Source organism: Pezoporus occidentalis, unplaced genomic scaffold (genome assembly GCF_034315485.1).
Source record: "Pezoporus occidentalis ecotype Australia unplaced genomic scaffold, CSIRO_AGI_Poc_V1 ctg79, whole genome shotgun sequence".
NCBI lineage: Eukaryota > Metazoa > Chordata > Aves > Psittaciformes > Psittacidae > Pezoporus > Pezoporus occidentalis.
Genome location: NW_026916147.1, coordinates 799,101 through 813,735, shown reverse-complemented (window position 1 = coordinate 813,735; position 14,635 = coordinate 799,101). Strand labels below are relative to the sequence as shown.

The following is a 14,635-nucleotide window of genomic DNA, read 5'->3' as shown; positions in this document are numbered from 1 at the left end:
TTGAGTATTTTGGCTTTATGAAATACAACATACTCTTTATCAGCCATGAAGTCACCACCAGTTAGTGGTCTCAGTGGGAAAGGCTGGTATTCTATTCCTGAAAAAAAGCACTGTACTGAAACAACAATATGGAGGATAATAGGAAAAGACTGTAGGGAAGGGAAGGTGCAGAAAGACAAAAGGAATAAAAAACAGTAACAAAAAGTAAAACTAAGACCAAGATCAGAAATTACATTTCCATCCTAATTTTTTTTGAAAATGAAAACACTAACAACTTACGGCTGCTTCTAATGATCTGAAGACCACTTCAGGACTCAGATACCATTCCCTGACAGCCAGAGTCAAAGATAACTTGTTTACTAGGCTGAATATTTATCAGCCTTAATAAATAAATTGACAGAAAATGAAATCCTATTTCACTGCTGTCTGAATACACACTTATGTTAAAAGTCTATAATGCCAATCAAGACGATTGTCCATTACCCTTAAGAGAAGCCCAAAATTATTTTTCATTAGTAACTGCATATCAATCATCTTCAGTGCTTTTAGTGTCAACTAGGACAGGAAAAACATGCATAACATTGCTTAAAAAATTAATTACAAAAGAATTACTAACAGAAGAATAAATCAAGAACTGAATAAAAAAGTCCAATTTTAATCTTTCTTTGCTTGCTTCATCTGCTGTCAAGATACCCCAGAACATACGTGTAAAGGAATTTACTCTACAGTTAGCATACTAGAGAAATAAGACAGTTGAAACACATTTCATATGGCAAAGTACTTGCAAACTTTTAGCATTGGCTACACTGAAAAGATAATTTTCTGGAGCACCAGACTGTAAGCAGAGCTGGACTAGTAAACCTACAAAGTAGATGATCATCATAAAATTGTAGAATGACAGAATGGTTTGGGTTGGAAGGGACCTTTGAAGACCATCCAGTTCCAGCCCCCCTTCCACTAGACTAAATTGACTGGAAGGCTGTTGTAAGGTCTCCCCTGAGCCTTCTCTTCTACAGGCTGAACAACTCCAACTCTCTCAGCCTGTTTTCACAGGAGAGGTGCTGCAGCCTCTGATCATCTTCATGGCCTCTTCTGGACTTGCTCGAGCAGGTCCACGTCCCTCTTCTGTTGGGGACCCCAGAACTGCACACAGTACTGCAAGTGGGGTCTCATGAGAGCAAAGCAGAGGGGCAAAATCATCTCCCTCAACCTGCTCCTTTTGATGCAGGCCAGCATACTGTTGACATGTACCCCATAACAGGTTCTTGTACAAACCATTGGCTTTTCAAGTTCTGGCGCTAAAGTAAGAAGAGGCACCTATCAAATCCATGCATGAGACTGACTGAGATAAAACAAAGCCTGAAACACTAAGGTGAAAGGTAAAGCAATTTTTTAAAACTCACACAAATGCAGACATACAGCAACTTCCCAGCACACTGACCTGAAGTACATGGTGGGCACTTTGTTTTCCAAAACCATCAGCACAAAACATTAGCCAGATGGTTGGGCGTATGAGTAGACCAACTCCGGAAGCACAACAGCCATTGCCACAGCCATAGTTCCTACACTAGAGACATAAGCAAAATGACAGAATTCCTGGCAAAAGCCACTTTCCTAAACTCTGTCAAGTGTGTCTAAAGCACATGCTGCTTCTACAATGACAGTGCCCTACCAGCCCAGCATTAGGTGCTATTTAGTAGGCCCATTCTCTTTCTATCTGACCACAGCCAGAGCTGGGCAATTAGCCTCTGACTGTAAGCAGGTAGGGCTGGTACCAAACAGGGTGTGCACAGCCTCCAAAAGCCACCTGGTCTCTTTTATGTCATGTTTGAAAGCTAGACTCAGGGGTTAAGCAAATCTATGCTTCTTACAAGGTTGTTATGCTGCTGGCATCCTCAATGGCATAGCAGTTGAACACTATAAATAGCCGTTTCAAAACCGTCAGTCTTAATTAAGCACTACCTAAACACAGCATTTTAAGTGCAGGAAAAAGTTCTCTTGTCAGCTGCTCTGAGCAAGTTTGATCACACTATCATTTAAGATTAATTTCTATCACCAGCACTAGTCTTCATTTACTTCTTGCACCTTTTCCCTGGTCTTGAAGTGCTCAAGTTGTCTTTTGTAATATACTTTATGTGCCCCACACAGATATCATTAGTCATTCAACTTCTCCAGGACAAACCACTAAATCTAGGATTCGGATATGCTAGCTAACAGAAAACGGCAAAAGAGCAAAGAAAAACCTATAAAATAATAGGTAAGCACATGTATCTTTACAACTGTGCAAGCACATACGCATTAAGTGTAACCACAATTATGTGGTCACATGGTTACTACACAGATTTTTTTCAGCATGGATTCAGTATACACAGGATAGAGGCTTAGGAGAATAAAGCACCAGAATTCATTTCATTCATAAGATATGACATGAATGCTTTCCACCCTGGACCTAGAAAAGCAGCAGATGGAAAGCAACGGGATTAGAGCCACTCAGATCGCTACAAAAAGCATCACCGCATTAAAAGCAACATCATTGCTTATAGCAACAGCACTAAGGACAAATCCAGTACATGATGCTTTCGGTTAGATGTTCTAGTATCATAAACAGCATATAATAATGTCATGAGACTTTTGTACAGCTTATTCTTATACGAGGTTGGAATATTAGGGAAAAAATACCTGTGAATATGCCAAAGGGGATGGGGGAGAGTGGGAGGTATGGGTGAGTGTGTCAGGGGGACAGTGTGGAGCAATCTGATGTCAGGGACCCGTTCTCTAATCAAGCCTTCAAAAAGCCTCCACTACTCCTTACATGGAATACCTGGAAACACAGTCAGATAACTAGTTAAAAATACAAATAATTCCTACTGCCTAGATAGTAAGAGAGAAGTATCAACCCAAATAAAAATGGGATGGCAAAAAGTCTTTCTTCAATCATCAGGAACAGTGCTGTGCTGTAGTCACAAGCCACAGATATCAAGTGGCTGGTGCCTTTGCACTGTGCAGAAACAGAGCTGCTCAGCCAAAGATAAACACCTCAATTGTGCCAGCATTTAGCCTCACTAACCAAGCCGATAAAATAATAGGCTTTCTAGGATCTCTTGGAAAGGAACTATATTGTACTGCACTTGCCTTGAGAGATCTGGTAAAAAGCATCAAAAAGAAATTGAAGGTTAACCAAAAGCAATAAGATATAGCAGCTATTGATCACAACTGACTCCTGATAAGTAGCTGATAGGCTACCGCTTCCCTTTCAGAGCCATTTCAGTAAATTAAAACCAGAATCACCTCGTAAAGGAAAGTCACACACAGGGCAGGAGAAAGAATATAGAATGAAAAAAAACCACAAGGCGTACAGGCACACCATGTGATACAGTTTCCAACATACTCTCTTCTTAACAGAAGAAAAGCTAACTGACATACCAAATAGGTCTGAAAGAAGCCCCTAAATCCACTTATTTTCCAAGAAAGATCTTAAGCTCTTCAGAGAAGAAGACACTACAAAGTAACAGTATCAGGAAAATTTCAGACTTCACTGTGGAAGGAGCCCAAGAGGCTACTTACTAGTAGAAGATAAGAAACTCCCTTTAACTACCATCTGTAACTTACCCAAACTGCGAGATGCACTTCAACAAATTAGACTAAGTCTTCTGTATTTAAAGCAAACATAAAATCAGTTCTGCTGATGTGACAGAGGTAAACTGCAATAAAAATGAACAATAAAGGCAGAGTTTGCAGATCAAAGGAATTTTAAAAAGAACAAAGGTATTGTTAGAGGCCAAATACAAACCACTGATGTGGTTTTCTGGTTACATATTATGACAAAGCTTATCAATCTGGTCTCCTCAAGTGGTCTGAAGATGATAGACTGATAGTCTTTCAGCAGATCTGTTAGACAAATGCCTGAAGAACTTAAAAGCATTTTTGCTGGTAAAACAGTTTGAGTAAATCAGTGAAACTGGAGGGGAAAGAGGAGGAGAGGAACAACCAACCAACCCCACAACATTCAGAGGTTATAAACAGTAACTGAAAATGTTGTTTCTGGAAGTAGAAGGGATTAGCTGAATAAGTCTAGAGGTATGGTAAAAATAAATTTAGCATGAAATAGTAAATACAGAGATAAATGCATACAGAGAATGTTGCAAATATAGCACAAGTGTTGACCGAAATCAGTTAAGCAAGACACAAAACACACAACCGCCCAAACTTTTGAAACTGACCTTGACAGGAAGTTAAAATCCTGTGATGAATCATTCTGCTTTTTAACTCTTCAACTTTCTACCCTTCTGTACAATTTCCACAGACTGTCTCCATAACCACTTATTCATATTTTGACTGGGGAAGGACCTTCCAGGTTGCCCATCACTAAGGGAATCATTCTGAACCTCCCTGTGATATCGAATGTTTATATATCCTAATGCATTAGACAATGGGAGCCACACATTTGGTGTGCCCAAGATGAAGGCAACATACGACTGAGTTAGAAAACAGTATTAGTAAACGTGGAATAAGCACTACAAGGTACCAAATCACAGGTTTACACATTGCTGCAACATGATAAGCTGTTAAGAGTGAAAGAGAAAGGTGTACTTTGTACTTAGCCTTGTTTCTTGCTTTCTATTTGTTAGTCACTGCAGTTGGGAAGCCACCAACCACTCAGTTACGCACGTTCATGGTCTGATCTGGGGGGACAGCTTGCATTTATCTTTAAGTTTGCAATGTTAAACTATTCAGTAGTTGGAATTTTTCATGTACCAGGTACAGGTACTCACTGAAATGATAAACCAAAAGGTCCCAGGCTATTCAGCTGATGGCACATGTGTTATGGAGAGAGCAGCTCTCTCACCTACTTGCACACAGAGGACTTTGGGGACCACACTCCATCGTCCATCAGCCTGGTTTGAACTGTCACACAAGTCCTGCTGTCTGTACAGGAGGGATTGGCTGAATCAACCTTCACTGTTGTATGCTTGGTTTTGGATTGGGTCTAAATGATGATGATGTGCCAAACACCCTAGGACATGCTGTTGAAATATTTGCAAAATCACAGAAGATCCAATTGCATGCATGATGTGTCTTTCAAAAAAATACATGAAATTAGTGTTGTTTCTCCTCCAGCATCAGCAGGCAAAGCAGCCATCAGTAGCCACGTTTATTCTACCAAGATTCCAGCTGTCCTCATCCCGTTTTTGAGAAATTGTATTCTTTCAGCCCTGAGCCAGATGTACTTTCTCCCAAAAGAAAGGCTCGTTTCAGAACTGAGACAACAGTGGAAACAGACATTTGAACGTGTATTTTAGCATATACTGCCACAACTTCTGGACTGACTCAGACACAAAATTAGATTTATTGTAGGAAATTTGGCAGCTAAAGATCTCAAGCATATAGTGCTATCTCAGCCATGGCCTCACAATCTTCTAAAATGGACTAGACACCTCAGGGCAAGGGAAAGCATGCACTAATCCTCATAGATAGGGTTATTGCTGTTGTACAGCAAAGACTTAGACAAGAAAATTTAACTCTGTTTGAACCACTTTGGTTTTCCTACTCCAAGGTTACATGCATACTAGAGAAATAACACAGTTAAAACTAGTTGATCATGTAACTACAATGGCAGTGTTCAGAGACTACTTCAGAGAGGGTGCTGGCGCAGTTACTACTGAATCACAAAACACAACTCTGAGAAAACTACTACAGCCTGCCAAGAATAACTGAGATATGCCTCCACAATGCAGATACTACTCACATAGCTGTTAGCATAAATATTCAAAAGCCTGATGAAAACAATTGCCCTGTGCTCCACTATGAGATGGGGAGGAGGGAAAGAAAAGCAAACCACCCCACCAAAAAATACCCAACACACCAACAAGCAAGATTTAATCCTACCACATTTCCACCTGAAAAATACTGCCAACACATTTATCTCTTTATAGGTAGGAAGCAAATTCTTGTAAAATTTCTTCCTTTAAGTATCTAAAGTTGACTTTTGATTTTGTTTCTATGGAAAGGTTCTCTCTAAAAGAAGCCCAGCAATTTTGTTGACTTAAACCAACCACTTCACAACATCACAAATTTGCACTTGGATATTACCAGAGCCATTTCCTGCATACAGTTGTTAATGAAATTTTTCACTTTTAAAAACATGCTGGGAGATATAATTACCTGTCAATAGCTATTAAGATATGATGTATCTTTTTGTTTGGTACACAAAAAGAACAGAAGTTTAAAAAAATGCAAAACCTTCACAATCGATACTCACAACATTATGTCTTTAACATTCAGTGTGTTCTAAGAAGCTAATAATTTCTATTATTTTTTTCAGTTTTGCAGGAAATTGCTATCTAGCTCTAAATAGTTTAAGACAGAAGTCTGCAAACTATGAGTTTTAATAGCTTGTTAACTGCTCATTCCTGGAAAGTAAACTGCAACACCACGGCCCCATCAAGTCACAATGCAATTGCAGAACACAGACCTTTCAGGCCATCTTATCCAAGATCTGGAAAGGATTTAATGACCAAAATAACAGTAATCTTCATAACACAGAAAAAATGTCTGCCTTCCATTTTAAAAAAAAACAACAGAACATTAAAGCTTAGAAGAGTACCAAACTCTCTTTTAAGTCATTGTGGTTAAATTCCCAAGCGTGGTAGAATACAAGAAAACCCCCAAAACCAATAACAAAATTATCTCTGATTTGTGAGCTGTCAAGGATGACAACTGGCTTATCTTGGAGCAACAAGCAGAGGTATGGCTTAAGTAATAAATACACAAAAATAGCCACTCATAGCAGAATCCAAATGACTAGCAGGCACAACAGATGTTCTCCAGAAAAAAAGGTCAAACTAACACCACCATTCCGCCAGCATGGCTCTTGGGCATTTATTTCCCCTAAATACCCAAATAAAAGCCTTTTTGTGCCTGTTTACCCACAGACAACAGGTTTTGTCTACGATATCTGTTTCGCCATCTGGAATGTTTCGCTGTTAGTCACTCTACTTAAACGGAAAGAAATTGTAATTGGCACAGTTTGTGACTCCTGACTTCATGTATACTAATTTGCACAGCCTTTTCCAGCCCGCTATTTCCTTATTTTCAGCAATTTCAAACTGAGAAACCAGCACAGATCTTAAAATTATCTAACGGATGAAAACTTGATACTTCTTGGAAGCACTCCTCTTAAAAACAGGAAACTGAAGAGGAAAGCTAATTAAACATGTCTTCTTGACACACTGTCCTCAGTTATGCAAATCCTAATACATCAGCAGGTATACACATCCATGGTCCCAACACACATTCAGGGTTCAAGAGAATCAAATGTTACTCTGACACTTTAAATAAATAGAAGAGGGGTCCTCTAACATTTTAATAAGGCTGGCAGTGTTGGTCCTAATGTGATATTCAGTGTATTTTACATCTTATTAGCTTTCAGGCCAGCAGTTAATTCAAAATGCATGGTTTTGAAATGTTAACATATCCGGGGGACAAAACACACCACCAACAGGCACCTCAGGCAAGATACAGCAGCTGTCCACGTGCATGTCCTTGGTCTCCTTCTACCAATAGTGATGCAACTTAGCTCACGCCTCTCTTTTTCATGTGTTATCAAGTTTGTGGAACCCAGCTTTCTCTGTAACCTAGGAAAAAAATCTCTAGCCTCTTCCGCCTCCTGTCTCTCTCATCCCAAAGAACAGTAGACAATACATTTTCACTGCAAAAACTTAAATTTCTGAGCCTGCACAGTTGCTGTAAACGGCATCTCATAATATTCTTCTGACTGCTCTGAAATGTACACCTCACAAAGCCCAAACTTGTGCCCAAACATGCACCCAAACATGTAATCATACAATACCTGTGGACTTATTAGATGCTCTCCGTCGAATTTCAGTCACCATCAATCGTGATACTTGAGTAGTAAACTGCAGGAGGTCAGAAAATTTTTCTGTCATTGTACTTGGAGGAGCATTTCCAAACACCTAAAATGAGAAAAAATGGATGTATCACAGTCATTCAGTTTACAAGGATCACTATGAACTACCACCTTCCTTGGAGGAAGTAATACTCCTTGAAGGAGTATTTTCCCACTGAAGTATTCATCACTGGACTGACTTTCACAGTGCATGCTCTAAGACACAATCATAGTTGGAATTAACATATTCAGGGAGATAATATCTGATGAATAAAAGGGAGAAAGGGAATCACAAGTTTTCCACAAAGGCCAAGACCACTGAGATTGCTCGTAATGGGGTAAAAACAAAATACCAGAGCAAATTCTCCAAAAGCAGTTTTGTTTTAACAGCAACTTCTTTACTATCTGGCTGGACCTAAACATCCCACAGGGGTGAACTGCATGTACATGCATGTAAATGCATGTAAAAGTATGTGTGAAATCTTCTAGAAGGAACTAGGAAGTACAGTTGTCCTGTTACCATCTTGCCATGATAAACTGACAATGCCATGCTGCTGGCACTCTCTTATTCTCCTCTCTTGAGATCCTCCTGAACATAACAGCAGCAGTAACTAGAGATTTTTTATTTTTTTTTACTAAATCGTCATTTGATTATAGTAATTTAGCATTAATTTGATTAGTAAATCACTTATTTGAATAACATTTAACTGGGAGAAAGGCTTTAATTCTGTGGTACTGCACTAAGCTATAGAACACAACATTAGCCCAAAATGGATTAGCTAGTTTTCCAGCTAACTTGCTTTTCATTCAAGACTGCTCACAAAAAGGAGTCTCTATCCACAGTTCTGACATAAACCTTGCCCTAAAATGGTCACAGTAAATGCACAATATTGACCATCAAAGCCTGCAATCTGAATTCTGGTATCACCACTTGTGATACCAGAAGCTGAGCAGACTAGCTTGCTAAACACCTGAACAGTCTCAATACCTCCCTGCTACTTTACAGTTTTCTGCCTCATGGCTACTTTCATGACCTGCAGGAGTCATGAAATAAGCCAGGACGCGTAAAAGATTTTCTAATGAAACTTTAGTTCCACAAGTTATATTTGCTGCTCAGAAAGAGGATGCAACCTACAGCAGTACAACTGATTTGGACTCAAGAGCTGCTTCATCCTCATCTCCTTTCCCGGGATAACTCAGTTATACTATTACGGCTGAGGTGCCAGCCTACTTGATTGAGGTCACTCTTAAGTCTAGCGCCATCCAGTGAAATCCACAATGTCACAGCCAACAAGGATGCAAGACAATTACAGAAACAACTTACCTTGAAATCCCAAAGTTAATGAAGAAAATTTAAAAGGCACAAGACACAATAACCTTTGTCTAAGTCTGACTTCTTACTCCCCTTAGTATCAGTTGCTCTGGCACTTTACACAACAGCCAAAAATATTTTTCCTGCCTACTCGCATTGCAAAGTCATGATGAAACAGAGCCAGAAATACAACAGTGAAATTGAACACTCAGTTTGCACACAATTAAAATACTTTTCACCAAAACCATAAGCATTTCTAATACAGGAAATTTCAACTACCATTAAAGAAAGCAAACAGATGCCCAGACATTACATGTAGGCAACTGTTCTCAACAGACTGAGAAAAACATTCCACATTTGGATTAAAGTACACAACATTCCCAGTACAGACAATCCAAACTTCCCTAAACCTTTCACAAGATTTCATTTTGCAATTGTCTGTGTTGGCTGTCAGTTCATTCGAGAGCCTCTAACTTCCACAGAGCTTTAAGAAGGGAAAAGCACCCCAAGGCTTGCTTATTCGCTGGTATAACCTAAGCAAGGTTATCTACACTAGAACACATTGGCAGAGCATCTTGTCATCATTAACTGCTTAAAGCTCTTTCACTCAGAACAAGGGAGGAGGAAAAACTGATAGCCCTACTACCTGTCCTGAGCTTGCCTAGAGTTGTCAGCAGACTCCACAAAATGCAGAGAGCTCAAATTTACAGTAAAAGATTGACTGAGGTGAACTGAATTTTAATTCATTGTCCCATAAACAAGCTTTCACTACGTAGAACAAGCACCTACATTGGATATTTATATACGCGTTTGATTAAAGGTGGTAGTAAAAATCAGGAATAGGGTATGAAACATTTTACCAGTAAATCACCTTTTCAACAAGGAAAAGAGCATGGCTCTTTCAGGAAAATGTAAGCAAAGCACCTCTTACTTGAAACCAGCCTTTTTATCATTCCTTCCACTTTCTTTATATACTGCAAAAGTGTTACTGCCACTCCAGTAGAGCAATGCTTAAGTGAATGCACTGAATTCTGAAAGGAGCCTTTTGAGTACTCTTCCAGAGGACAAATCTTTTGTTAATTATATACCGATTTAGCTTTTCATTACTATGTGATTCATCATTTCATAAGCCTCCCTGAACAATGAGGAAACAGAAATGGTCTGTTAAGCCCATTTGTTACAGAACTAGCAGGATGGTTTAAAACACAGCAAGTTTGAGACATGCTGCATCTATGAACCAAAATTAAGAATGCTTTACCTCCTCTGGATATACTCATTAATAATCCTCAAAATATCAGGAAAATGGAACTGCATATTACACAGGACTTCAGATACCTCTGAAGGGGGCAGGTGGGGACAGGATGGGGCGTGACACCAAGACTCATATATGATTAAGCAGGAAGACCTCAAAAGAGCTCGTGGATACACTGGTTATTTAACTAGCTGCCTGTAGCTGGACACGGAGATATCTATAGGAAACAGACATACCTTCCTCCATCTAGATCTCTTCATTCAGTAAAGATCACACTTCTCACAAAATCAGATTACACAGACACACCCTGCTTCCCTACAAATACACACATGCCCCACCTCCAACAGCTCTCTACTCTGTACAAGAGATATTCTGAAGTGCATATAAAGGTTTGGTGCAACAGCCTTGATCTGAGCTCCACAATCTATTTGGAGTTTTCTCTTCCCAACACAGACATCCCAATCTTGTAATAGATAATGCTTCTATCATCATGGACTTTGCTTAAGTCAGTAACACAAGTACTCAATCTCACTTAAACCTGTTCAACAGAATACAGGTAACTATGCAAAGTAACCGAGCGATTCAGAGTCTGATTTTGAATCAAGTTATTAATTGATACTAGAAACATTTGCAGCTAAAGGACTATGCTTGAGAAAGTAGATTTTTTTTTTTTAATTAACTTCCAGCAATGCTTTAGTGTTTCCCATCTTCAAAAGTAGGTCTCAGAGGAAAGTCATCTCAGATTTTACGGTGAACCAAGATATATCTTATCTCCCACTGAAAATCTCATATAAGACTCTTCAGAAAGTGAAATATTTCTCCTGTTCTACTTTTTCACTCCAATCAATTTCAGAGTTTGTCTTACTCTGACTCACAGATAGCAGTATTGCTCCAAAATAAGCTGTACCACAGACAGTACATGCCACAAGACACAAAACTAGATAAACCAAGGAAGCCACAGCAGTCTCTACATGTAACCCTCAAAAGAAGAAGGTGGAGAAGGTAGAATTAATCAGGATCCTGAAAAGGGAAACTGTGGAAGTAGATATAAATAGACGACATCACAACTGCTCAGCCTCTTGAACACAGGAAGAAGAGAACGCATTCATATGAAATGCAGTGAAACAAATCCCCTTGTAATAGGGACAGATCTTGACTGACCAAGACAAATCAGTTCTGTTTGTGTTACATAGCAGTTCGTTGAAAACTGATAATGGTTATCAAGAACTGTGAGAACGTGAAAGAGCACAAACAATACATGCTTCCCTCAATGTGCCAAGCTACAATTCAGATTTTACAAAGGTTGGAAACTGAAGTGACAACATCTGTGCCAAGAAGGACAACTCCAAGAAGGTTACAGGTTAAAAACAGCCAGAGTTGAGGATAGTTATATTAAAACTAAACAAGGAAACTAAAGAGAAAAGGAAGAGAGAAAACCACAGGTAGGATCCAAAAGCAAAACCTTTGGCAAACACAGAATAATGTGTGTCTTCAGCCTCAAGTTCACCTCACTAAAGAAGGGAACAAAAGAGTCTCCACAATTTAGAGAAGGGAGTCCATCCACAAAATTACATGAATTCCGTAAAGCACAGAAAAGAGACATGGGAAACTTTGGGATGGCAAAATCTATGATAAACATGGTGAAAACTGGGATCTAGGAGAAAATTGTAGACAAAATGTATTCATACAGATGAAAATTGCAGAAACTATTAATCTTTTCAAAAGCTCTAAATGGTACCTAAGGCTAGAGCCTCAGGTACCTTATGCAAAAGCTCATTTGACATAGTAAGATGACCTGTGACTACTGATTTGCTTTTCAGAATGCTTCAACACATGAGCTTAATGAAAGACAGTGAGAGAACAAACGGTGCAAAGACATGAGGCAACTACAACTTGGGTCAAGTGGAGGGACCAAGAATTAGGATAAAGCCAGCAAGCAGTATAAAGGAGAGGGAAAAAAAAAGTGCAGTAAGAAATAAAGGGGAGAAAGAGAAAAGGAAGAAACAGCAAAGAAACGTAACTGTTCTTTTTAACCTCTGAAATCTAATCAAAGTCTAAGGAAAGACTGCTGTACAGAAATAGGACATACATTGCTACACTAGTTTTAAACCCAGCTATATCACCAACTGTGATTTCCATAGATGCAATGCTACTGCAAGTAACTACCACAAGGGCCTGAAAAAGTTTGTCCTCCACCGGCAGATCACAACTAAGTACTGAAGCAGCTATAGCGGTTATGTTCCTTTATTCAGGAAAAAAAAAGCCACCTGTAACCACCAGAGGGAGATTTCTAAGCATAACTACATCAAAATCTTCAGGGGATCAAGCCAAGATTAAGACTCTATTGTGCTAATTTGTAAAAACAAACTAAGAAAGTCCATAACTAAAGGGCATACAATCCAAGCAGATAAATTAAAAAGGAAGCAGATAAACTGCATTTACTTCTCCCATACTCACACAACAGGTTACCAGTAGAACTAGGAATAATACCTAGGGCAACAGAATGACATTTAGGGGATTGCTCCACTAAAGCATGCTACCTAGTAGACTAAAAATCCTATTAATACTATGCCTTGACCAAGATTAATTTTCCTACACAGCATTACCATGGTTTAACCCCAGTCAGCAACTAAGCACCACACAGCCACTCACTCACTCCATAACCCACCTCCATCCTATGAGGGAGAGAACTGGAAGAGTAAAAGTAAGAAAACTCGTGGGTTGACATAGGTAAAGCAAAAGCTGTGCAGGCAAGCAAAGCAAAACAAGGAATTCTTTCACCACTTCCATTGGCAGGCAGGTGTTCAGCCATCTCCAGGAAAGCAGGGCTTCAGCATGTGTAACAGTTACTTGGGAAGACAAACACTATCACTCTGAACATCCTCCCTTTCCTTTTTCCCCTAGGTTTTACTGCTCAGCATGATGCCATATGGTCTGGAATATCCCTTGAGTCAGTTGGGGTCAGCTGTCCTGGCTGTGTCTCCTCCCAACTCCCTGTGCACCTCCAGTCTACTCACTGGTGGTAAGAGAAAAGGCCTTAATGCTGTGTAACACTGCTCAGCAATACTGAAAACATCCCCATGTTTATCAACACTGCTTCCAGCACAAATCCAAAATATAGCCCCATATGAGCTATGAAGAAAATTAACTCTATCCCAGCCAAAACCAGCACAAGCATGTAAGCAGTTCAATGTTTAACACCATCATAATCATTAACTTAAACAAAACATCCATCTAAGAGAAGATTGAGCCAATTTTCCTGTCAGGGTGTTGTATTTTAGTTTTTGGATGATTCCAGTTCTCCACAGTAGCATATGAAAGCACAAATCCATCACCCAAAAAAAAAGCAAAGGTTCAGGTCATGGCAGGAAGAAAAAAAAAAAAAACAAAACACAAGCTAGATCTGTATCTACTACTCTTTCAAGACCCTAAAACTACTATCCAATTTATTATTCACAATGAAGTGACGGAGTAACTGAGTGACATATCAGTAGGATTTAGCTCCTATTAATTCCAATGACAGTCATCACAGTCTGCCTTCAAACAAAATCTCAGTGCCTGAGCACAAGGGAGTAGTGAAACGTGAATGGCACTGTGCGAGTGGCTGTTACACTGTTACATCTTCCCTACAGATTGCTTGCTCAAAATCCCCCTTGACCAAGAGGAGGCATTCAGGCTCAACACATAGGAAAAGGGCTGCTGGGGATGAGAATGCAAAGAATTTATCACAAGAGGAGATTCAAATTGCACAGCTCGTGTAGCCTAGCAAAACTAAATCTGACAGGCGATATTATGATTGTTAATCTCTACAAATTTACATCAGCACAATAATTGTAAAGAAGAGTCAAGAGTTACACTCAAGGACACTGCTATCGCACAAATAAATAGATATGAACTTGCGACATGGAAGTTTAGATTGGAAATCAGATGACTGCAATAACAGCAACTCTGCAGTAAAGCTCTGTGACAGCCTACAGCTTATTGTAGACTGCACTTCAGAAAAAGTGATAATAGAAGGAAATCTCTAAGGGCAGGTTTATTCACTGAAAAAAAACACTATGTGAGGAGAAAGTGAAAACTGAAAGGATGCCAACAGAAGAAAAGCTCCTGTTGTGCTAGAATCAAAGTCTTGGAAATACAAACCTGAGCAGTCAATTCAAATAAA

The 14,635-nt window shown here is 39.3% G+C and overlaps 1 protein-coding gene across 2 annotated transcripts in view; it reads right to left on the bottom strand.

Moving 5' to 3' along the window:
- Positions 1-14,635, bottom strand: part of WDFY3 (WD repeat and FYVE domain containing 3) — a 171,612-nt gene that overhangs the window by 101,138 nt on the left and 55,839 nt on the right. For both annotated transcript variants that reach the window (XM_062602808.1, XM_062602807.1), the window contains one exon: positions 7,850-7,973. In XM_062602808.1, the coding sequence (XP_062458792.1) occupies positions 7,850-7,973 (124 nt within the window). The remainder of the gene's footprint in view (positions 1-7,849; positions 7,974-14,635) is intronic.